Source organism: Sparus aurata, chromosome 8 (assembly GCF_900880675.1).
Source record: "Sparus aurata chromosome 8, fSpaAur1.1, whole genome shotgun sequence".
Taxonomy (NCBI): domain Eukaryota; kingdom Metazoa; phylum Chordata; class Actinopteri; order Spariformes; family Sparidae; genus Sparus; species Sparus aurata.
Window position 1 is genome coordinate 13,282,761 of NC_044194.1, and position 26,474 is coordinate 13,309,234.

The window sequence follows — 26,474 nt, forward strand, 5'->3', positions numbered from 1 at the left end:
GGATAAACTCAGGGCGTAATTTCATGCATTACCTTGAAGACAATTCATAAATGTGTGTCTGCCATCTATTGGACAGAATGGACGTTTTGTCTTCAGTCTATAAAGCAGTTGGACAATCAGACACAACAGTAAAATTCAATCACAAATTTATTTACCACATGCATTCATAGTATTACAGCATTTTTTTTTGACAAAACGCTTTGAAAATGTAATGATAAAATGGGCTTAAAGGATAAAGTAGTGATATTAAAACCCTCAAAGAGTTTCAGTGTTATGTCATTTTTCCTCTTAACAAATTGTGCTTTAGGCTAATCAGAAATGTATGTGTTTTTTGTGTGTTTTCAATGCTTATCAATCATGCCTGGGCTCCATTAGCTAAACAAAAGTTAATATATTACTGATAAAACAACAACCAACAATTTCAACTATAAAAACAAAAACAAAAAAATAAAAGACCAAACACATCAGATAAAAAGGAGCATTGGTAGTAACAAAATGAAGCTATACAGTTACATGCAATGCAGTTCTACCAGAGTATGAAAACAGTCTGGTGCACTGGATAGAATAAAAGCAGTTTATATATACAGTGCAAAAAGTGCTACAGTGGTTTCATTATGCTAGCTGGTGCATTATAAATAAGCTAAAATAGTCCACTATACCCACTGAAGTCATACACTTGTACCGAAAGTATTGTACAGTGTCTTCATATCATGAAAAATTCCATACATTTTTGTCTGATGGCTGTTTTTCCTATTTAATATTGATTTTGCATTTGAGATACACTATTGTGTTTTTCTTTCTGGACACAGACACATATGGAATATGGATTTAAAAACAAATTTCAACGAAAGCAAGATGGTGAGAGAAACATGATAATGCCTTTTAAAACAGGAAAGGATAATAGGAAACGTTATACAGTTCAGTTATATTAAAAAGTGTTATCACTGCATATCTTTAATTGTATGGGCACAGGAAAAGTAATTAAAAACATCCAGAGAAATACATGAAAGAGTCCAGTGTATAATATCCTTCTTTTTTTTTTTTGTCTCTAGAGTTAAGAAATGCAACTCCTTCTCAGGTTCATGATCAACCATTAAAATGGAATGTCCAAAGTTGAATCAGCATTTAAATTGCATCCAAGTTGAGATGTATCATTTTAGAGAAATGATTGGGGATGCACCTGACATGATATGTGCTGCTTTTTGCCTCACCAGCATTCTGTCCAGTAAGCAAAATACAGTGTAAGCTATTCCAGTGTTTCTTGAAATATTGTCAGTGTTGGCACCACTATCAGATGCAAAGAGCCGTCAGTGTTTCGACATGTTCATTTCCAGTGATTTGTTTACTTATCCAGTCTTATCGCATGTCATTCAGCAAATCTGCTGAAAGAAGCATGACTCTTAAAATGTATTGTGACGATAAGTTCCCCCCAAACTGTAAATGTATAATGTCATTATCTTCTAACTCCCACCACGATGGAATGTCAGGTAAAGGTTTGTAGTCCACAACACATTTTGTGAGTTTCACAGCAAAACAGTATTCCACTAATAATTTAAGTAGATGAGGACTTGTTTTAGAACTTAGAAAAACAACATAAAAACAAAAACACATTGGATCCATACAGCTTGTCCCCAGAAATCCAACTCTCTTGAAGCCCCAAGATCCAAAATTGGCGGGCACTCCTTCTGAAGTGGTTGGATGAGCAGGACAATGAATCGAGAGTGTAAATAATGTCTTTTCAAGACTTGGATTACAAGCTGTGTGAGGCCATTTTATGTTATTGTCAGTTATTTTTTCTTTTCGTTTAACACAAGTCACCATGTACTTCAGCTGTTTAGGAAAATGCTGTAATGCTGTCGCACTGTAAAGCTCTGAAAATATTTTGTGGACTCGGAAACTTTCAATGTGCATGGGGGTGAGTAAATACTGACTGAATTTTCATTTCTCGGTGAACGATAATGAGGGTTTCTGTGTAATAGTATGCATATGCATAAACATTTAATATTACAATTTGAAGTTTCTTTTACAATTGAGCCAGGAATCCTGCAGAGTATTCTCTGCTCTGTACAGTGTTGAGTCAGATGCTGCATGAGGAGACAGACAGCAGACAGCAGACAGCAGACAGCGTAGTCGACTGCAGCGGCCTCAAACACAATGCTCCACTGTAGAGACCCAGGATTTGCCAGTGTGCACTACTGAGGTATATTTCCAGTGCGAGCTGCAACCATTCACTGAGGCCTTCAGCGGCAGAAGCCAATGATCTTCTCTCCAGTGTATAAAACTACTGAGAAGTGGTTTTGCTTTCAGTTGATACTGGTTTCAGTGTACATACAGATTCATTGTATTAAAAAACAAAACAAAAACAAAATGCGTGCAATGTCATCTACAGTATCTCAGCCTGGACTTGAATTCTGCTACAAAGTAATTATGGCTTATAATAAGTATGGATGACATAGAGATCAGTAATAAAGCAAGCTATAAACGTATGAATGTTACTTACACAAATAGCAGTTAACAGTGACACAACTCACTTGTCAATTACAGTGATCTAAAACATTTTCAGTGATAGACAACAAAAGGACTTAAACAGTGTTTCAAATTCCAGTGATCACAGCAACAAGGGATGTCTTAATGCATGTACATATGGAGGAGAATACAGAGGGGGCAGTGGAATATAGTTTGTTCTGTATGAATATCTTTAAAAATAATGTACAATGATGAGACAAACCCGATCCCATCACAACAGCGTACAAATGGAACCACGAAGGAAAAAACATGGCGTATTGTGAAGGCACTGGGACGCACCGTCTTCCATCTCACACGCAGCTGCTTTGAATGAGAAAGTGGTAGTCAGAGTATGATGAGGTTTCTCCTTCAGTGGCACAGCTCACTTCACTCTGTCGATGACAAGCGTGTGGAGATAAAAAATCATTAATCTATTGACTTGATTCAAACTAAGAGCACAACAACACACACAGCGGACTCAAGTCTACAGTGTGTGAAAGACAATATTTTTAGAGGCCAGGTTTACTCACAGAGAGGGAGACACGGAAGTGATAGGTGATGTCCTGGAAAGACATCACAGGCACTGACCACAGGTGATGAGTCCCCTTAGAGGAAAGCACAAAGAATATAATCGGTCGGTGATGACTAATAATGCTAATTTCAGATACAGAAATAGCATAAAAGAAGACAATATGTTTCCATTATATGACACATGATTAAGTATCTTATTATATACCTTTGTTGATGTACTCTGTTCACCATAAAACTCAGTCTCTGTGTGGTTGGGGCATAAACGTCCCTTGGTGGCTCCACACTGTCGTACCCACACACTGTTCGTGGACCTGCAATCAATTAAGTATGCTTTATGTCTCTGTAGCCCTCAGACTCATAAATGTAAGTAAATATAGTAAAGATAAATATGTTGACATTTCAATTTTTACTTGTATGGGTAATGCTTTGATTTATTGATCAGTTCTTTCCTTTCTTGAAAGTCAACATGAAGTAACAATGTAATTTGGAACTTGTAGAGAACACAGAGATGGACATATTGATAATTTTGTTTTCAAAAGCACTACCCCTGAAACAAAAGTCCCATTCAACCCGAATGTTTCATCGATCATCTGCAGATGTTTTCCTTCATAGCTGCTGAACTGTATGCTTATCTGTGAACAATACTGACATTTTGGCATGTTCAGCTGGCACTGACTTCCAAGGTCTTTGTTAATGTTTGCTGTGGCTTTCAAATAATTAGAGTAATAACTTGTAAATTGTTACAATCTGTTATCTGGCCAAATAGATTTTTAATGTCTTATTCTTATTGTTATTTTGGATTGCCTTTTTCTGAATGGTGCTATATGAACAAACCTTCAAGCTACATTAGCAATCAATTCGAAGTGTAACAATTTTAACCATCTCTATTGTAATGCATAGAAAGTGCCAAATTTCATGCATCTTTACAGAAAACTGAATTATTAGGACATTATGGACCCCTAAAATACAGTGTTACCATGGCATGTGTGCAGTTATTACCAAAGTGCAATGTTTGTATACTCACGTCATGTGCAAAGTGATTTGTGACATGGAGGAATTTCTCTTTCCGTGGAGTGATACTGTGTAACTAGGGTTGATGGAGAAAAAAAACATGAGATATGCAGAGACAATGTGAAAGTGTGTAGACAAGTAGCTTGAATATATGGGTAGAGAAACATGTAAAATTCAGACGCTTCTGTACATAGAGTGGCGTGTCAATGAACAGTTTCTTTTAAAATCATGTGAATCATATGCTGTGGCCTTCACAGTCACCAGATCTCAACCCAATTAGTACGAAAGTGAGAGTTGTCGGTGTATACCTGCAGCTCTCGGGTGTTGCGCAACTCTGTGCTGTGATCTCCTGGTTTGTCTCCACAATATGTAGACTCGTCAGAGACGGAGCTGACCTTCCTCCTGCAAGAGCTAGAAAAGCTGCACTGTGAGCACCATAGCATTCCACTGTACTGTATGTAGATAAGACTTGTTTGCGGTTGTTAAACAAATGCTTTTCCTGTGTTTGCATACTTCATATTATGTGTGTGAAAAAAGTGCAGAGTCAGGGCAGGTGTTTGTGGATTTACCCTTTGTGTGTAGGCTGCGTTGTCTGCGTGACACCGTCTGCTGACCCCCGGGCAGGCGGTTGGCAGTTCCCACTCCATCCGGGTCTGTAGGTGCTGGCCTTTTAGACTTGGCAAAGTACAAAGGTGCTGAGGTGTGACTCAGGCGGTTTCTTCCTCGGCTGTCCTTGTCGATTATTCTGGACTTGGCCTTCTTAATAATAGTGCTCGATGTGGGAACCAGGCTGCCTAAATCTAGAGAAGGAAGATAATTAAGCTACATCGAAGACACATGTTTACTTCAGGAAGACATCTCGTATTTTGTTCCACTTACCTGCTGTGGATTGGTTGTTACTCAGTGTCAAAACTGTAGCTGATTGGTTGTTTATGGTGGTGGTAGAACAGCAAGCTGAAATGTTTGTGAGAGAAAAGGGTCAGAACCTTTCTAAAATATACTTATATTCAATAATATCATTAAACGACCTACATAGTTTATCGGTCAGTCACTTAGTCTGGCTCTCCACTCACCTGGTGCAGGTGTGGTGGATGGTGGAGTGAATGCACTCTTGCGTGAGGATCCCAGCGCAGCTCTGGACCTGCACCAATCAGATGGCAGTACAGGAGGTCACCAGCATGCTTAAGTTAAAGTTATGATACCTTTAGAACTCAATACATTTTGAATATGTGACTCATGGTCTCCTTTCAGACAGGACAAAAGAAACACCCAACTAAGCAATCAAAGTTAAGACTGAAAGAGTAGCTCAGAAAAAGAAGTAATAAGAGAGGAAAGGTGTTGAGAGCGTACCACGGGCAGACAGGTGGACAGAAAGTTACAGTGGCAGTGAAGATGGGCATCCAAGAGATGTAGAGAACACAGGAAGGAACATGGCTACAGAAGGCAGGGAGAGATTATATAGAAAGACATTAATGAAGAGTGGAAATGATTTATTTCACTTTAACGTGTTTGTATCCTGCGAAAGCACGTACCCATCTTTCTCTGTGACGTCTCCTCTGTGGTGAAGGGTCAACACATAAAGGACGGACATAGAAATGACACTGTCATGGGGAATAAAGAAATACATATTATCATCATGTCACTACTAGATTTTTTGTTGACACACCACTCCCTCCCCGAACACATTTGTCTCAGTCTACCTGAAGGCCATGACAACGACCAGGGCGAGGATGGTTCCCTGCATGAACCTCTGGCTGATGCAGCCTGGATCTGGGACTGGACTCTGCCATAAACACAAAACGACAAACACTCAAAGTTGCAAATCCTGCTCTTCACGTATAACACAGTTTAAGAATAAATCCTTTAGTCATTATCACCACAGACCTTGCTCCCAGGTTTGACTGGCTTTTTCTTGAGGGGGCCACTTCCTGTTCTGCTAAAGTAACTCCCTGATTGGCTGCATGGACAAGAAAGAGAAAAGTTTTTTATGAATTCTTTGGAGAATTTTGGAGGCGTATTTCTTTTAAATGTAAAAGTGTTTTGTGTTTTTTCTTTGTGCAGGCAGCAATATTGAATCAGTTAATTATATCATAATATTTTCTAATGAAAACTAGTAAATTATCTTATTCACATACAAGATTCATACAAGTTCTTTCTCACCTGACTGTGCCTCCACTCACGGTGCTCTTCATGCTGTCAAGACGACGCAGCTTGGCCAGTTTGCGGCTCCAGCGCTCCAGCTCATCTATACGAGTCTCCAGGTTGTCTGTCAGCTTACACAGCTCCTTCACCGCTCCCACGTTCTCCATGAAGATACGGTCCTTTAGAATTAGAGAGGAAAGCTCTTAGTGTGTATGGAAGTTATGTGTGTGTGCCCGATGTGTATTTATGTGCATTTATTACCTTGTTGACGACCAACAGGTTGGGGATAGTTTCTCCGTTGGCGCACACCACGTCGCCCCCCTCCTTCACTGCTTCAGGCAAGATCTGCTGAACCTCTTGAGCGATCACTCCTGCAGTAGGACAGTGTTGTAGTGATGAAGAGCAGCAAAAGCAGATCAAGGAAACACTTGCACAACAATACACAAACAGCCAGAGAAAGGTAAAATTTTACGACATTTAGATGATAAGACGATGCACAGTGTACAAAGACATGAGGTGATTGGGGCAAACATTTGGTTATTCATGAAGTCGTTACCAGTCTCTGCAGTGGTCTCTATGCCCACGGTGGCAGCAAACTCAGGCTTGTACTGATAATGGACCAGCCTCATCTGAGAGATCCGTTTCAAATTGTCTGTGGTGTCGACCTACACACAGACAGAGTGACAATGACGTCCATGCAGATGGTATGAAAACACGATGCTCATGTTGCAGATGAGAGTGCTTGGGTCAAGTACAATGAAAAGACACAAGTCAGAGTCGAACTGCAGAGTCAGCACGGACATTTGGATGACATGATTCATGGTGACGAGCACATGAGGCACACATTGACACAAGCTGACAGTTTGGAAACAGACACACACACAAACACACAACCATATAGATACACAATGAGTGTCATCCTGACCTCCTGGACATTTTCTTTTGCCCTGATGTCAGACGGGTGTACCAGGGAGCCCATGACCTTCACGTTGCCGTGGACAACGAGGGCCTCGTCCGGCCGGTCGGTGTTGATGCCGACCCTCCCGTGGTGGTACACTGAGTCTGGCAGCTGACCTCGCTGCCACAGCACTTCGTTGTCACTTTCAAACTGGCCTGGGTTGGATGCCTGTAACAGAGAGACAAAGGTGCACAGACAATGTTCAGATGTTTCTGAAAGATTGGCTAAAAGAATGACTGCAATAATTTTAAAGGAATATTTCAACATTGTGGAAAATATTTACTTTCTTGTTGAGTGTTTAAATCAGAAGATTGATGCCACTTTCCACTTTCTTTTGGTTTGTTATATATGTTTATGTGCATGTAAAAGATCTTGAAAGTTAAAAAGATCAAAGTCTGCTCCAACAGAAGCTCCTCCCTCCCACAGGAAACACTGCTCCTGAGACGCTGCGTCAGTAGTCCCGCCTTTAATTATGTGACATCATCAAGTCACACATTTGCATAATTAATGTCTAGCAGCTAGTTTGGCTCATTAGAATTGATTTAGCTCAAACGATTTCTATTAGTAACCCAAAATAAAATCATATACCTGAAAGCCTAACATGTCTCCTTTAATGCAGCGCTAAGCTAACCATCTGCTGGTTACAGCTACATACTTATCATATAGACATGAGGTAAAAAAGCAAACTTTTCCCAGAATGTGGACCCATTCCTTCAGCACAATTTAAAGAACTCACTTTCATTGGACCTTATAACTTAGTCATAGTCTAATGACTATGTAAACAAAGTTATTTACTAAATTATGTCCTCCTGTAAGCACATTGGTTAGAAACAAGTACATGATTATGCTGCTTTCAAATAGGTCTAATACCAATTAAGCTTAGGTAATTAAATATACATTGTATTACATAGTTTATGTCATGTCAGGAGTAAGTGCAATACCATCATTGTCCACAGAAAACCATGTTTCTCCAAAGTTGAGGATTTTTAATGCTTTAGATCAACTGTGGTTCAAAAGTCATTTATGGGTGTAGCAAAAGCTCTAGTTAAACAAGTCATTTAAAAAACCACAGAATTATGTGAAAATTGCATTACCACAAAGCTGAAAATGTTTTTTATTAGCTCATGAAGGGTTGACATTTTGAAGACACGTGGGTTTCACAGGACGGTGACGACACACTTTGTTTCTCAATTTGAACTCTCCAAAAACTGCGTACAGTGGAGTGTACAGTATATGTGATCACAGCCACGCAGAATGGAAAGACAGACAATGGAGAAGATGTTGAGTTCTACACAGTGATGTTAAAGCGCAGAGAGGTATGTGTAGTAGAGCAAGAGAAAGGTGCCACATTAACAAGGGATATGATTGTTGTAGGAGGCAGACAGACATGGCCAGACGTTACCCTGACGATGATCCTCTCAGACGCCTGAGCAGCCACAGTGTAGCTCTGACTGTGGGACTGAGCGTGCAGCGCCACCACCAGCATGAAATACCTGCCAGGACGCAAACATCAGAAACAGATATGACTACTATAGCTTCTACTGGCTCATAGGGAATCACGTGCTATTCATGTGATGTCTTTTCACCTCTGGTCAGGGTTTGGTTTGCCTTTCTTCCTCATGTTATTTGCTGTGGTCTCGCTGAAGTGGAGCCGCCCCACTGTGACCTTTGTGACCTGCTCTGAGGGCAGGGTGACCCTGGCAGAGACAAAATCAGAAATATATGATGCAAAAAATCCTCCTTCTACAGATTTATACTGTTTCTGCTTCAGTTCAAGGACTGAGTCACAACGTTTCAAGTAATTTTCAAGCTAAATTAAACAGTTTTTCCTCTGGTTCACACTGGTCAGTAAAGATCCCTTCATAATGCACTTTCAGTCTAAATGATGCGAGACAAAATCACAGTCCTCACTCAATACAAAATTCCTCTTTTGTGCACAGCAAAAATCGCCTGTCCAATAATGTTGAAATAGCCTGCAAAATAACTGGCACGCAACAGCTTTCCTTGGCAGATGTTTAAAACAGACAAATTCTGCAGAAGGCAACATCGATGTTGGCCAACTCTGAACATCCACTCTTGGAGGAATTTGTCTTTCTCTCATCTGGATGGAGATACAGGCTTTTTTGGGGCAAAGCACAATAGGTTTAAATTTCCCCACTGTTCCAATCATAATAAGAGCACTTAATTTGCTAAAAAAACCTTGACTGCACTGCTCAGCAGCACTTCATTATTGTTTCAATTGATTATTTAATGAACAGATACATTTTCTTTTTGGTTGGTTGTATGCTGTTTGTGATGTCCCATGTTCCCTTGTACAGCGTGTAGTCTTAGTACTTTCTTTTGTACAAAATCGATGTCGATGTTGTACCTCATCACTTGCACTGATAATGCTGTAGGCTTTTAATGAATGGTATGAACAGGAGGAATAATTACAGCAAGCAAAAACAGCTTTAATACGTATATCGGCAACTGACTTTTGCTTTAAGGGGAGACATTACAGGTAAAACATGGTTTTTCATGCACTGATCAGTTTTGAGATTTTGGGATACTCTGCTACCATAACACAAAAAAGCCCAAAATACACATTTATGTTATTATTTTAGTTCAGATTTCTTTTCTGGACATGAAAGCAAATTGACATATATTGATTATCTAGCCTAATTTGCATATTTAAACATAAAATATCAATACAAACAAGAATTGTCTGAAGGTAAATAATCAATTGGGGAAGTTTCACAGTGATATGCATTGTAACAATTCTATTCACAATTTGAATGGTAAAATGTGTGAAATTTTACAATACATATCTTTCGTTTTTCATACCCAGAAATATCAACCTCAGTGGCAAGTTAACAGTTTTATTCCTTTCCATATCCTGAATGTTTTTACTGAGGGCTTTGTTTATATATCATGTATAGCCTGATATAAGTAACATTTATTTATTCGTAAAATCATGGCAAAAAAATCTTAAATTGTGTATTTTTAGCGATTCATGACAGCATTTTCCGATTTATAGAGTTACAAATAGAGAAATCCAAAATTTGACTCTGACATGTCAACAAAATGAAAACAACAGTTTTGAACTTGGCTTTTTCCAGTGTTTAGATAGCTGTTCTGGTGCTAATTTGTTCATATTCTATTCGATCATGATTCACTTGCATATCAAAACATACAATTTCAAAAAGTTGTAATACAAAACCCATTTTTTTCCTAGTGTAATAAATCAACTGAGGGAAGTTTCGTGGTGATGTCACCTGTAGTGATAAGGGTGGAAAATCATGAACTTTTGCTTCAAAGTCTCACACTCACAGTACTGGCTTAAAGGGTCTCTTGCTGCGGTCAGACTGTGACTGCTCCACACTGATAGACTGATTCATGGCCTCCACCTAGCAACAAGGAGAGAAATAAAACACACTCAATACACTGGAGAGCTAACAGTTATGTTTCATGGCCCATGTTGTGCCCTCAGTCACCTTTACTCCATTAAGTTTGAGATAGAAGCAGTCGATGGGCTGCAGGCCTTCGCTCGTCTTGATGTACTTGGGATCTCCCAGCATGCCGATGTACACCGTGACCTGGAAGTGGTTCTTCTTTTGGCAAACGAAAGCGTCATCAGCCAAGGAGAAGTTGAAGCCCTTGTCAGCGTCAACCCGGTAGGTCGGCATCGGACTGAAGACAGGGAAAGAGATGTGACGTGTGAGTGACGTGAACAGGAGGCTCACGTTTGTTCCAAGAAGAGTGGAAATAGGGTTTTTCCATAGTTATCACCAGGGGGAGACACTTGACCCTGTAACAGGGGGTTCCACATGTTTTTGGGGTATAAAGTGGTCATAGAAGAATGTGGCTTGAGTAACTGACTCTGATATAGAGCGGGTAAACCTGAGAGCCATCTTATTCTCCTGTGGTGCTGACATAAAATTAAGAGCTTAAGGAATTCAGTTTTTATGCAAATACAAAGCCCGTTGCACAGGCCCCGGGCCTCAGTCCTGGCATCATGCACAACCCTGAGGGCTAAGATCCACTGAAAGACTTACTTTCAAACCTGCTCCATATGTCTACATATTTTGGTCTGTAAAACACTAATTGTCTCTAAATGTTTTCAAATCGGTCCAGCAGATCACCTCGGCTGGCAGCTACAACACGGGATGCAATGGTTGCAATGTAATCCTTGAACAGTCAAAGTAAGGTCACTAAAAGTATTTGTTTTGGTCACTGGCAGGCTAACATTGTTATTGTTAGTGTCCGAAAACATTAGGGAAAGGATCTGTACTTTTGTTAAGGATAAAATCCTTTTTGTATAACTAGAAACAGCCATGATATCACTTTCCCCAAAGCCACCAGAATCCATTTACATAAACAGTAATTCTTTTATCCTAAAACAAACTTCATTAAAATTTAATTGAAACTCTAAACCAAAACCGTTCGGTGAGTTTTGTCTCATTTACACACCAAAATATATAAACATCTACCCAGTGTAAAAAAAATGCTGGAACTTCCCTTTAATAAATCTAATTCAAATCAAATGAGAACCCTTTGTTCCAAGTGCGCTAAAAGCTGTGATGTGCAACCAGGTGGTTTTGATAACATATCTGAAAGGTCTTGTGAGTTCATTTTAAACCCTCCTCCCTATCGATGCTTCTTTCTATTTTGGCATTGCAAAAGCAAAAGTAGGTGTACACTAATTTCTCCCTTTACCCCTCCTCACGTTGTCTTTCTAAGCCGAAACCCTGCACACGTTCACTCCCCCACACAACTCACCTCTGAGGAATTTGTGGACCTCTGAAACCCTGCTAGTCCTTAGCCACTCCCGCTGTATTCTTATTATTTATTTAACCAATTATAACATCTTTTACTGACTCATCAGAGTGCTTTCAGATCTTTTTCTTTCCTAAAATAAAGACCTCGACATGTGCAGACGTGCCAAAAAGAAATTCCACCCACAGCTCTTTGCAGTTGGCGTCATACAGTGGTGTCCACTTGTTCTGCTGGTGAGGTTGCCACTTGATGCACTGATAGTTTGGGTCCAGGTAGGCGTTGTCCGCATCCTGCATTAAACCTGTGGCAAAAAGATCGAAACAAAATAAATTAAAGCAAGATAGAAGAAGGCTGAGAATGTCTGCAACTGTTCTGTAAAAGTCTTTATCTCTGTAAGGGTTAAGAGCAGCTGAGCGTGAGGTAGAGGAGGCGAGAAAGAGGAGAAAGATGCCTGCCTACCTGGTTCTTGTTTGATGATACCTGTGAGGATTTGGGAATTGAGGGTGCTGTTGGGTGAGTCGGAGTGCTTCCTCTTCTTGGCCTGGTGAACGGGGATTCCGCTGTGTGAGGATATGGAAACAAATCTGTTCACGTTACTAATCCTTCCCATCATTCCCTATATTCCATATAAACTGGACAGCACAACCCTCCTCTGACTCACTCCTGTCCTTGAGGATGCTGCAGCAACTGATGTAGCATCTGCGTCTGCTGCATGTCTCCACTTCCGCTTGTGGCCGGACCAATAGGATACTGTGATATCATGGGCTCAGGCTTCAAGTACATGTCCCGATGCATGCTGGGATAGTGCCCGTGTGGCGGGAGTGGTGGCGTCGGCGTCATGTGACACATGTTTTCTGGTGTCATGGTCCTGATCATATGAGGATCTGAAAGACACAACAAGGAGCATAAAGTTTATGTGAGGGTTAGAGAATGTAACACACTCTGTTTTAGCTCTGTTTTTGGTCTCCACAGGCTCCCGAGTGAAAAATATCTGACTTTTCAGCTGATAAATGCTATACCATGTTCAGCACCTAGTCCCTAGTTGTAATTGCTGTTGTTGGAGTGTTGAGCAGGTAGTTTTCATGACTGCACAAGATGAATAAACAAAATGACCTTCAGGAAAAACACAATTTCTTCTTGTTTATTTTGTTTATCTTTGGAGGACCATGCCAACTTTCTAGCTTCAAATAGTGTTCTGGGGATATTATTTTGCTCTGAGAACAGCTTGTTTATTCAGTTACGGGAAAAGGTTGTATTATTACCTCACTAGTATTCTAAATATAAAAATTTCCCCAAAACTACGTAGTGCCCCTTTGATAAAAACAGCTGCCTGCTGTGGCAGAATATGAGGCTATGAAAGCGGTTAGAGTGAACTGAAAAAGTAAAGTGGCGTGAACAACTAAACAATGACTGTGTTTACATAATTATACATTAAAAATATATGTATCAAAAATCACAAAGAACACAGCTTTTTCTCTTGTCCTCATTTCACACTGCAGCTCATTCAGTTTCCTTCCAACCTTGGCTTAAGGTACTTTCCATTGTTTCAAACTGGGGAACTGGAGGGACGCCCATCAGATAACACTACTCCACACCTTCTTACTAATAGGTGAGACCAACACAGGTGTGTGAACGGCAAGAGGTGCAAAATGACTTTGAGGACTGCTGGTGTGTTATTCTAAACAAATCAAACATAAGCAGGTGGAAACGCTTGAAATCAAAGCTTAAAGAGCTTCCAAACATTTAATTTTGTCACCAAAATCAATTCATGTTTATCTGGTGATTAATAAATGACAGACACATATTGATTGGCCTGCACATGAACTGGATTTTCTGTTTGTCTTCATGCTCAGAAACAATATAGTGATGAGTAACAGATATCGACTCAAGCAGAGGTGGCTGTGACCCATATACACCTTGGACACATCACTGGCTTCCTTTGACTCAGTTTACAGAATAAAAAACGCAATTTCTGTTTGTTGTGTGGTCCCTCTGTCACAATCAAGGAAGAGAAGACGTGGTACTTACCATTCACCTGCTGAGGAGAGTACGGCTCTGAGCTGGAGTCTGGGGGGGACTCAGGTAGTGTCCTAAAATCAGACGGTGGTAGATGTTACACTCACAAAAACAGCAACATTTGACCTTTAAAGGATTGAAATACCTCAATTCTTAAAGAACTACCATGCTTGAAGTTGGCATGCCCTTCCTGGTATATTCTTATTTTCTGAACTGTCATTATATTAAAGGGAGAAACTGGGATCAGAGTCAGCGTTCTTTACACAAGATTGTGTGCGTCAGGATGTAATTTGACTCTCTCTCTCTGTCTGTTATCAGCCTCCCTCCCCCTCTTGAGGAGCTGGTGCTTTATTTGAACAAATGAAGCTTAATCAAGTATTGATTGCATGAATGACCCGTAGTAGGGTGTGTGTCTGGTTTCGTTGCATGCTTTAAGACAACATACAGTGTCATCTGCTGCAACTTTTGCCCGCATTCATGTTAAAAATGTTAGCATTTCTTGAACATTCCTGAGTACCAACTCATGCTATAATTCCTCCCTCCATCTCCCCCCTGAGGTGTTGTGCTCACCCCGGAGCGTAGTGGCCCCTGTGCTCAGGCTTGATGTGAGCCTGCTGTTGCTGCTGCTGCTGCTGCTGCTGGTGTTGCTGCTGCTGACCCAGGCAGGAGTAGCTGTGTCGGAGGCCCAGGGATGGACCTGGGGGGTAGACGTTCTGACAGTTAGGGGGCCCAGGTAGAGGGGCTCCTTGGCGCAGTGGAATAGGGGGACTCACACCACACACCAACCCCCCAGCGGAGGATACTCCCGCCTGGGGAGATGAGTAATTTGGGGCGCTGTGGACCTCTGAGAAACAGCTGAAAGAGGGGAAAAAAAGGGGGATTAGCCTTATCAGAAAAAACAAATTCCTTTGTAACAACATGATCTGATTCGGTTGGTTCGTGTTGTTTTGACGTCGCCGGGTCGGTTTGGAGTCCCTACTGACATGTCAGTGCTATCGTCCTCCTTGCTGATGTACTCTTCCAGGATACTGGTGTCGATGTTGGCTGGCTCCAGAGAGCTGGTAATATCATGACCTGTGGTGAAGGGAGGGTTGGGAACACAGAGGGGAGATGGAGAGCATCTGGGAATTAGCAATGGGGATCTTTCAGCAACTCTACACACACATACACACACACACACACACACACACTGCCATGACAGCCTAAGCGTATGTTGTAACACTTTCTCAGAAGATTTATCTAATGACATATTAAGGTCTCTTTTATTATTCATAGCTTTTTCTGTGTATTCCAAAGAACTTTATTACAGACTGTATCAGCAAATTGCACAATATTTGGCAAACACGCAATCAAGATCATGTGAAAAGAAGCTCTGATTTGCTTTTCTGTGGATTTAAAGATTAATATTACATGAGTGACCAACAGTCTAAATATGTGTTAGTAGTCAACATTACAGATCACATACTGATGATTCAGCCCCTCACTGCTTACACATTTAGACTGGAAAATACCCCCAGTAAATGGCTACTATTGTGTATGTCAGCTGCCTTTTCCCCATTTTAAATCAGAGTTATTGTAAACTGACACCTATATCATAATTACAAAATTACTAACCAGTGGTGCTGATTTATTGATTTATATAATGACGTCATAGTAAATGCCGTGCAACATTGATGATTTTTTTCATTAATTTGAAAGGCCAGGATACACTTTACCAACAGTTATTAATGACAATTTGACAAAATGTTTTGCACTGCAGCAGATGGCAAATGTGAACACATCTGCACTAAACAGTCAACAACAGCAAAGAAATTCCCCCGACTCCCTCATAAAATCATTTAATTTAGTGAATGGTTGAGTTAGGATGAACTTAATCAACCTCTTGATTATTTGCACCTTCTTGTCAATACTGTACATTTTCTATACTGAGTATAAGAAAGAACATGTTTATATCTTGTGGATGTGCTTTTCATTTTTTATCAATTAATATAGTTATCTCAGTGCTTTTTCTTCCGTAACTCAGTTAAAATACTTCACCTTTCACAGTCCGCTTTGTATATTTTGTTGATAGCTTACTGTTCATTTTTGTGTGTAGATATAGATATATAGATAATCTTTAGGGATGTTAGTGAGCCACATGCAAACGTTGGGTTGCAATGGCTCTTTTTTACACTTTGTGCTTAGAAGAGCTGCCAATAAATGGAAGTGACTGACGTATACTGCCTTGTGAAAGTGAGCAGTAAAACTTTAAAAGAGATTTAATTTGTAAAAAAACAGCTATTTCAATATTTCAATTACAAAAGTTTTCCTTCATTTTAGCAGCCAGCTACTGTATGTTAAAAAGCTAGTTAAAAGCCCCTACCTAACTATCAACAATGTGTACAGAAGGAACTGTGAAAAGTGAAGTATTTTGAGTATAAGTTTGTAAAGCGGATATATGTGACAATATATTGTGCAGGTGGAGAATTAATGGTTTTCATGATGTGTCGCTCAGCAAGCAGACTTCCTGCATCCATGGCTGACCTTCATCAAATAGGTTTGCTTCTTCTAATTGTGTGAGGCATGATTTGAAGAAGTTTTATATAATGCTATAGCATAAGTAATTTTATAATTCTCTAAAGCTCGCCTTTCTTCACCTCAGGGTCACTTTCCTCCTTTGATAGCCAAAGCCTTGCAAATCCCAAACACATGACCCCACTTAATCTTTAAAACACCAACATGTAGACCAAGCACTTTCTTATGCATATATTTAGAAAAGTTACATCACTTTATATATAGAGTACACAAGCAACTTGCTCAAATGAGTGATTTATTTTCATTAACGCTGTCACTATTTGTCCCAAATTGTGAGAGAAGCGAGGGGGAGCAGGATGGGGAGGGGGTGAGGCAGAGCGGAAGGACCTGGTATACAGTGGGTGGGCAGACAACCACAGACAACCACAGACACACACACACACACACACACACACACACACACACACACACACACACACACACACACACTCTTTCTCTGATAGATTAAGCAGCTACTCAGTTGGGAATGTGAGGAATTTTTGTGTTAGTATTGGAAAAAAAATCTCCTTTTTTTGTGCTTGCACTAACGCTTCCCCCTTCACAAGGAACCCGACAGAAGGTCACTAATTAGCATCACTGTCACAGTTTCTCTCTAATGCCTCGACACATTACTTTGTCTCATCCAAATGCAGAGCTGACATATAAGCATCGACATCTTAAAACCGTCAATTGAAGAACACCCCACATTCTGTTTGTTAACATAAAACAACCTCACGTGTCCATGTTTCTTGAGAAAACTAGCATGTTTACACTGACTGGCTCTCTTCACTGGATAGAAACAGATGGTTGATGTCTTTTAATACGTGCCAGTGCACGGGGAGAGAAGCAGGATGGTTCCCCGTAAAATAAGATCCAGATGTGCACCCCACCCAAAGAGGCAGTAAATTTAAGCTGGCAGGTCTGATAACGAAAAATAGAGATGGGCGGAGAGGGGAGGGTGGATGGATGGAGGGTGAAGAGAGCGGGGGCAAGAAAGGCAGAGCACAAGTTTGATGTCCAAGGATGGAATGGAAATGGAAATGGAAAAAACCTACAAGGAAAAGTGAAGAGAGAGTACGAAACGGGGCTGTAATCAAGACATATTTGTGTAAGAAGTTAAAGGCTGAGCATAGCTGAGTTCAAGTCGAGAGTGGAGAAAACTCAAGACCTGCATCAACATCAAGTCCGCTCCCAAGACCTGGTTGTTTCCATTCAATATTTCTTTGGATAAAGCTCTTAAAATACCCTTTAACTGGGGACTGTACATCAAAGAAAAGCTCTAAATAGAGTGCCAAATGTGTGTCTCAAGATTGTTGGCAAATAAATACACTGACTTGAGTACACTACAGGAAACATCCCCGTAATACCCGTTGATGGATAGTTACAACCCGTCTCATCTAAAGCAATCATTTAAATTACATAAGCCTGCAATAACATTGTTAGCCACCAGGGGCAACAGAAAACAAGTTGAGGACACAACACTAACTTGTTAGCAAAAGTATTTGCACATCCAGCAGTTATTGAGCATTATCATTATTATTATTATTGTGTAACACACTCAGTTTTAGCTCTGTTTTTGGTCTCCACCAGCTCCTGAGAGTAATATCACCAGCTGTTTGCTAATTGTCTGTCTGCTGTTGTTGAAATGCTGAGTGAGGAACGAACAAAATCTCTGCGCTGCGGCTGAGAACGACACTGTGAGAGTGGTTCGAGTGCTCCAAAACAGTAAAGTTTATGCCAAAGTCGTGCGGACAACAGAACAAGGAGCTGAAACTTGCAAAGCACCAACTCGCAATTTCTGCTAATTCATACTACTCCACTACATTTATTTGAAGACTTTAGAACGAGTTACTTTGTAATTTCAGATTATTTAGTGTTGATACATCGTTGTGACTATACAGATGCTACATCAGGGCAAGTATATTTTTTTCACCAGTTTCGGAAAATTGGTCCGATAAGCTTTATTACTCGGAGTGACCCCCTGCGAACTATCATTTCATACAAAAATATTGGTTATAGCCCCTTTAATTAGTTTGCACTGAGTAAAAATAAATGTTTCAGGAGGAAATGATCTAAATGAATTTGTAATAAAAAAAATTAACGTTTACACTTTTTGAGAACTGAAAACTTACTCCAAGTTGAACAATGTGAAGAGCATGCTGCTGGATGTACTGAATGTCAGACTTAACAGTGGAAGAAGGATTTCGCTAGATTTCAACCACAATTAGATACTCTACATAGCCGAGGCATTAATATTGTTGCCAGGCTGGGCCAGAGACTCGAGTACTACGACCTCTAACAAGCCACACTGCTTGTGTTACATTCGCTCCATGTCTCTCATAACTTTGCAGCTGATGAACGTGTTCACTAAGAACAAATGCAGCATGTTTGTTGCCTAATTCTGGAACTTTCACCAACTTTGTAAAAATCTACAAACAACATACTTTGCCTCCACAGTAAAAGGAAAGTTCTAGGTTATGCTGCCATTAAAGGCTGTTATTGTGTGGATCAAATAGGAAAAAAATGAAGTAACTGTAAAATCACTTTAAAGTTTAAATTGCCGTGAACTGGATGTGTAAGTTTCTCTGCCCTCTGTGTGGTTCTCTGTACAGCTGTGTCTAACAAGGAACAGTGAAATGATTGTCAGGCCAACTTCGATACAGACTGGCCTTTTGAGAGATTAGCGGCTGAGAGAGGAGTGTGTGTGTGTGTGTGTGTGTGTGTGTGTGTGTGTGTGTGTGTGTGCGAGTGTGTGTGTAAGCATACGCGTGCATGTATGTGTGTGATTGTTTGTTTGTGCGTGTGTGTGTGTTGTGCCACCATTTCAATGCCTGGGTTGTCAGCAGAGTAATAATCTAAAATGAACACAAACAGAGGACCGAGTGTGTGGGTGCCAATTACACATGGTTTGACTTATATCAGTCAATCAAATGCACAGCTTTTCCTTTCCTTTACACTTTCTTTTCAAACTGATAGCATGTAATGTAATCATCTTCTTTTTGGAGTAGTATAAACTATTATCAAGGATACTGAGAGGCAAGAAAACATGTCTAACAGAATATAAAAACCTGTAAAACGCTGATTTTTAACAGATTTCTGCCTCGAAATGAGATTTGTCAGAACTCACAACTTGGTGTTAATCATTAAACACTCAGAGAGGAGGAACAAAGTCCGTCTGATTATCAAACACTTAGACTTCAACGAACACGACTGTACACCCAAGACATATACACACATTGTACAGACTGTGAATACACTTTCCAAGAAACATAACAACAGTTTACATGCTGAGCGAACGATAAAAAACAAACATTAAAACAGATTTCAGTTTGATCAAAGTCTCAACGCATGCCATTCTATATTTGGAAGCACTTTTGGTGATCAGTTCCAAATAAGCCTGATTAAAATGATGTTCTCCGTCTCAAAAATCAATTAAAACGACCTGATGGGTCTCAGTAATGTCAACATAATCAATGTACACAAGCAAACAATCTCTTAGCTGTTCTACAAGATGCGGCACAGGGTTTGCGCCCACAGCAAACAATTTGACACACTTACACATACCGAAACAAATAGTAAAAGAAAGGAAATGTGTCAGATCTACTCTAGACGTGTAGCCTGAGAGTTCCAGATCTTCGGTTATTGGTAAAAGAGTCAAGAGCATCACTACGGCACAGACATTGATCAAGAGGTGAATACGAATAGAAGCCCCTCATCAGGTAAGGACTGATAAATCACATCTAAAGAGAAGCGGAGCAGACAGAGCGGCAGAGTACCTGCGCGTAGCCAAAGCATGTTGACGTCCTTGAGATGAAAGCACCTGAAACAGAAGATGAGAAGAACAATTCCCCTCTATTTTTCACATGTTTCCCTACTCGGGGCTGAAAGTCTTTACTTCTGCAGACCTGGGAGATGCAGATCAGGGTAACAGATGTGTGTGTGTGTGTGTGTGTGTGTGTGTGTGTGTGTGTGTGTGTGTGTGTGTGTGTATGTGTATATGCGCGCGTGCATTTTTCTGTGAGTGTGTGTGTGAGAAAGGCTTCAGAGAGTGTTATAATGAGGATTATTTCCCAGTCATGAGAAAGGGCTGTACCAGGCTACCACACACAGCCCTTGTCGCACACAAGCACTGGTTGCACCGGCGGACCTGGCTCAGGAGATTACAGGAGTGACAGGGCTGGGACCAGGACACGGAGAGAGGTCGGAGGAAAAAAAAAACGAGACACTCCGAATGAGAGGTTGAATTTGAGGGCTAGACACTTTGCAGATGTGGAAAGAAAGACGATGATAGGAGACGAGGAAGATACTGAGGAGGAAAAAGAAGAAGGTACAGGTATCCTACACAAATAAGAATCAAGCAACATGAAGAAGAAGAGAGAAGAAAAAAATTGTTTCTACCAATTTCAGACAAAGCTGTTCTGATGAACACCTGCCGTAATTGTGGCTCTAATTGGGTAAAATAGATCTGTGACATTGACTAATATAATATCAGGATGCAGACAACTAGTAAACTTTTTTTATACAGAACATCTCTCTTTTAGGTGTTACACACACACACACACACACACACATGCACACAAACAAGTAAATCAATCTCATGAAGTCCAGTTCAAGCGCACATAAACACTCCCTGGCAGAGGATTACTCCGTTGGCAGTCATTATTGATGTGAATGAGCCAACAATGAAAAATAAAACCTACTCTGTGAGTGGTGTAAGCCTCGCTGCCCAAAAACAATACATTCCTCTCACCGCAGTTCACCGCTAAACCTATAAATCAAAGGAACCATCCAAACTTGCTTCACACAGGTTTTCCAAGATGGACGACGGCCTTCGCTTTCATGATTCACAACCGCTGTGGGAGTACAGCGGGATTTAATGGGAATTTTGATATAGTTGCTCGAGCAGTGAGGCAAAATGACTAAAAACAAATTCATCACCAGACTAAGGTGGTTAAGGTGGATGTGTTTTATATCTGGCGGATACAGTTTAATAACAATCATCAGGTCAATACTTGGTCAAACACTTTCAACTTTAATTGTTACAGCAGAAATTTTGACTTTCCAAAGCAGGAAAAGCACAGATGTGATTAATAACGTTAACTATTGCCCCATTTATTAAGTGTAATTTAGCCATTATTAATGATATAACTTGCCATGATAAGGGTCTGTTTCCCCATAGCACAAATGAGGGTTTAATCAGGAGAGTCATGGACCAAAAGAGAAAATCAAACATTTTGGATGGGCGTACAAACTACCTCAAGCTCACAGTGTGTGTCTTTGGAGTGTGTCACTGCTGAACATTGTTCATAAAGCCCATGCCAAGTTCACAAAAGGCTTGAACACATGTACTTCCCAAAATGCAATACCCCAAATGTACATAATCAACAGAAAAATCACTTACATCAAGTCGCTTAGAGAAAAGATCATTTCCATTTCATCAACTACTTGAACAAGTTTTTCTGCATAAATCATACTTTTTGACTATTTTGTTTTTTCCCCCTCTCTCTCAGTGTGATCTATATGTTCTTGTGCATGTAGAAGGTCTTGAAAGTTGAAAAGGTCAAAGTCGGCACCAATGGGAGCTCCTCTTTCCCACAGAAAACACTGTTCTTGAAACGCCTCATGAGAAGTCCCGCCTTTAATTCTGTGACTTCTTGATATCAAACCTTATCAGCGTGTAGCACATAGAAGTGAAGCTAACGGGAAGCTAAAAAAGCCAACTGAAGACACGATGCTAGCTCAGGCATGTGTGAGCTGACCAATCAGAGGAGACAGGGTTTTCGGGAGGCCTTAAAGAGACAGGAGTGTTTCAGACAGAGCGGGGATACAGAGCTGGATAGTAAAAGAAAACTGATGTGGTTTTTTATTTTGGGCACAAAAACCAAGTAAACTTATTCTATAAGTCAGTTTTTTTAAAAGAGGCCCCAGTCATTGTAAGCATGTTAACATTCTGACTACAGCTAGATAATTAAATTATCAATCTACAGGAAATGTATCTACAACTATTTCATTGAAAGTTTTTTGTAGAAATTCTATGAATCAAAATTGCCAGCAATGCATCCCTTTCAGCTCCTCGTTTTCTTTGTCTCCTGGGGCTGTAAAATGTGTCTCTTTGAGTTTTGGATTCTTGGTTGGACAAAACTAGACGTTTGAAGCTGTCACTTAAGGAAATCATGATGGACATTCCTCACTCTTTTCAGACATTTTAAAGAGTACACAATTAACCAAAGGAAATGGCTGGCAGTTGAATTGAAAATGAAAGTAACTCTTAGCTGCAAGCCTTATTTCTTACGTCAGTATTCAGCTCAAAGTGCTGCTGTGTACAGCCTTACAAAGCTGCTGTAGACTCTTATTCTAGTTTATATACATGCAGTCGTCTGCTGGATCCTCATTCATGGCAGTGGCAAACACTATTTCTCTGCATGACCATTTCTCTTATCTCCAAATCACTGCACGCTAACATCTCAATCTCAATGCGTTTTGTCTCAGGACATCCTGAAAGACTAACACAGAAACAGTGGATTACCGTTCAATCAAGTGTTCGGTTGACTCAGGATGGGGCACTGCTTGGAGTCACACAACGGCAATAAATGTGCGAACACGGCTCTGAGAGTGGCTGTTTGTTGTCTAAGTGAGTCAGAGAGGAGGAGAAGGTCAAGTTTTGAGGGGGTTGGAGGTTTAGCTGGGTTTCTCTCAACAGGCCGGTCCCTCTCCACCCCGAGTCTGCGGTATCTCACCTCCTCACCCCGTCTGCTCACTGTCACTCTAATGGAGTCAGAGAGCGCAGGAGCCAAATGCTCCAGGAGAAACACCAGTCTCACCTCATTGTGTTTTAACAGCCACTGAGGCTATGCCAGGAATGCACACTGTGCATTAGTGTGAATGTATACATATTTCACTAATCCGATTAAAACACAGTTTATCAGTGCCGAGATCCATTAAAGCGCTCAGTGTGAGTGTCTTTCTCTTTGAGGTAGGATAAAGAGAAATATGATTTATTACATGATGAATAAAATCAAAAGCTTGTTGATGACGCTTTTTGTCACCAATTCAAATTCAAGATTGATGTGTGAAGGCCTGAATCCACAAACTGAGAGAGAAATAATGATATAACTAGAGTAATTTAAGAAAAAGTAAAATAGGAAAATAAAGCATCTAAGGCGGCACCTACTCTAAAATTCTCATGGACAGGTTGACATTTTAGTCCAAGCAAAAGTGGCTGAAATAAAGCCAAAGAAAGAACATCTCTCGAACTCCCAAAGCAAGAATGTAAACACACTAAATTCCTGTCAGAATAGAGAGAAACCTCTGACAGTCATGGATGGTTGTGTATATTCGAGTCAACACTCTGTGTATACCACAATCAAGTGTTAAGTCTCTCTGCAGACAACTTGTTATAAATAAAACCTCAAAATGTGTTATTATGTGCACTTGACTTCTCCTGGAACATCTGACACTAAGTTTCTTTGAGGAAAAACTATTAGAGAGACACAGATCTGTGGCAACGTGTAAATCACAAAGTGGAGTGAGAAACTTTTCAAACAAATGTGACCAAACGTGACTGCCTTGTTAGTGATACATTTAATTTATCACAGGAACAGGATGGATTATCAAATTGTGACTGATCAATTATGATAAAGTCAAGGAGAGGTATGAAAATGTTTGGTAAATCAAGGAAGCAGCATGAGAGAACACATCAAACTCTTTGTATATGCGAGGAAAAAAGTTGTAAAGATTTAAACTCACAGTATGTAAGGCATATTTATCAAACTGTTAAATTGCCACTTTTCTGAACTGACTTTGGCCCTATCCATGTGTGTGTGTGCCGTCCGATGATCATCAGTAACACTGGTTTACAATCACATCGCTCATGCCTGTCTCTAACGCACACATTGTGCCACAGTGTCCTTGCAAAACACACCATTTATCTTGACTTGAATTCCTACACCCATCTAACCCTCAACCCCACCCTCCTCCACCTCGTTTCTTTCTTCTTTTTTTTTCCTCCTAAGGATTCCCCGTTTAACTTGATCTGTTCCCCATCAGCAGCACTTTTGCGCCCCGCACCCGTTAACCCTCCTGTCTTCATGAATTTTGAAGTTGTTTTTTTTTTTTTTTTTTTTTTTTTTAAAGACGAGCAGCCGAGAAGAAAACAGACTGAGGTGTTTGGGGAAAAATCCACCTATATGATCAGCTGCATATATCACTGTTGTTAACCACCTGTCATGTGCGGTGCATGATAATAGTTGAAACCAGACTGTACACTCAATAAAACTTAAAACTAGAACTGACAAAAGATAGAAACGAATTTTGTTTTGATTTATTCAGTGAAATAGTTATCTAGAAGTCAGATCTGGATGTTAATATTACAACAACAACAAAAAAAAAAACGTTTTCTATTATGCTGTCAATCATCTTTACATTGGTTTATAATACTGAACTATATTAATACATAGATTCGTAATTTATGATAATGAAGGATTCTTACCTTCAAAAAATCTCTGTAACGCTTCTGTTTCATCTACCACGTCCATCCTAGCGGGTCCCACATAAAAAATCCATTAAAGTCTCCCCTCGTCCGAACGAAATCAATTCGGAGCGGGGAAACTTTCACATGAACATCACGGAATCCAGATGAACTTCTTCTTTTTTTTTTTTAGTTCATCCAAAGCTTCACGAGGAGAACTTCTTCCCCCCCTGTTCAACAACTTGGCACGGGATTGACGTCCCTCAGCCAAACGCCTCAGATGACGCCGCAGCAAAGGCTACAACTTTTAAAACTTTTAATTAAGGTGCCGATAAAAATCCGTACGAGACCAACAAATAACTTCTCTTCAGGCGCATTTTCACTTCAGCTGAAACGACCTTCATGTTAAGCGTTTCCTCACTTTCGCAGCAAATACCATCATCGTGCGTAAAAAAGAAAACTGGCTATCGATGGGAAAAGACAAGTCTCTGTGCGTAAAAGTTGGCTAAACTTGACTCCCAGGTCGCTTCTGTTGGCTCTCTTCCTCCTTCGCCTCTCCCTCTCTGACAGGATGTGTGCAGCAGCTCAGAGTCGGAGGAGAGGAGCTGAGGCAGGTGAGGGATGTGCGCCAGGCTGCTGCAAATGTCCCCGCAAAGACGCGTGTGTCTGTTCTCAAGTGGTGGTGTGCAGCCACCTTATCTTTCATTTCATTCATCAACAATAGCCTTTACTTCACAAAGGGGCTGCTGCGACAAATAGTCGATTGATTAGCTGTGGAAATAATATTCACAGGCCACTGCTTCGATGATCGATTTATCAATTCAGGCTAAATCAAGCAGAAATTGCAAAACTTTACTGGTTCTACAGCTTCTCGAGGGTGAAATGTTCCTGCTTTTCATCGTCATCTATGTTAATACATGAAAAGTATTTTTGTTATGGACTATTGGATGGACAAATCAAGAACTCTGTAGACATAATTATTGGCTCTGGCATGTTGTGAAGGGCCCTTTTTAAAACAACAATTTGACATGAATTGAAACCCCCCCCCCCCCCCCAAAAAAAACTTCTGGAATATAACTGAATACATTTACTCATACTTGCATACTTCCATTTTTCTCCCAATTTATAGTACATTTGTGTGATAACTTTAGTCACTAGTAACTGTACAGGCACATTGCTGCAGCAGGTTTTGACTTTATTTCAACATCAATCACATTTGAAAAAAAAACAACACTGATTCAGAAAAATGAAAATATGAGAAAAAAATGTAACTTACATCTGATCTGGTTATCACTTTAAAGTTCACTGTATGCATACGTGTAAGAATATAACAATTTACTTTAATTGTTCTTTCACTAACTTAGGTACATTTACTGTCAGAAAAGTAGACTTAACTAAATTAGTCATTGACTTGTGACTTTCACTGTTACCACGGTAACACACAATAGTTTTACTTGTACTCAACTATGACTTTTGGGTACTTTTTAAAACACATATGTCTTAATATTTGAGCCAAAAATAATTTTCCTGAACATT

At 40.2% G+C, this 26,474-nt stretch overlaps 1 protein-coding gene across 7 annotated transcripts; it reads right to left on the reverse strand.

Moving 5' to 3' along the window:
- Positions 1-129: 129 nt before the first annotated feature.
- Positions 130-25,734, reverse strand: myrf (myelin regulatory factor). Of its 7 annotated transcripts, none has more exons than XM_030425740.1 (27): positions 24,960-25,729; positions 14,902-14,992; positions 14,489-14,773; positions 13,931-13,992; positions 12,564-12,786; positions 12,383-12,486; positions 12,089-12,203; positions 10,621-10,816; positions 10,457-10,533; positions 8,734-8,844; positions 8,535-8,640; positions 7,115-7,315; positions 6,746-6,854; positions 6,451-6,560; positions 6,208-6,368; positions 5,932-6,004; positions 5,748-5,830; positions 5,580-5,648; positions 5,398-5,481; positions 5,121-5,188; positions 4,927-5,001; positions 4,617-4,847; positions 4,356-4,458; positions 4,061-4,123; positions 3,242-3,347; positions 3,036-3,110; positions 130-2,897 (listed from the first exon to the last, which is right to left on the reverse strand). In XM_030425740.1, the coding sequence occupies exons 1-27, from the start codon at positions 25,003-25,005 to the stop codon at positions 2,817-2,819; spliced, it is 3,108 nt and encodes a 1,035-aa protein (XP_030281600.1). In that variant the 5' UTR covers positions 25,006-25,729; the 3' UTR covers positions 130-2,816. The 7 variants fall into 7 exon arrangements, with proteins under 7 accessions (XP_030281600.1, XP_030281601.1, XP_030281598.1 ...); XM_030425741.1 differs by having other exon boundaries at positions 12,362-12,462; positions 24,960-25,728; XM_030425738.1 differs by having other exon boundaries at positions 12,362-12,486; positions 24,960-25,728.
- Positions 25,735-26,474: the final 740 nt, after the last annotated feature.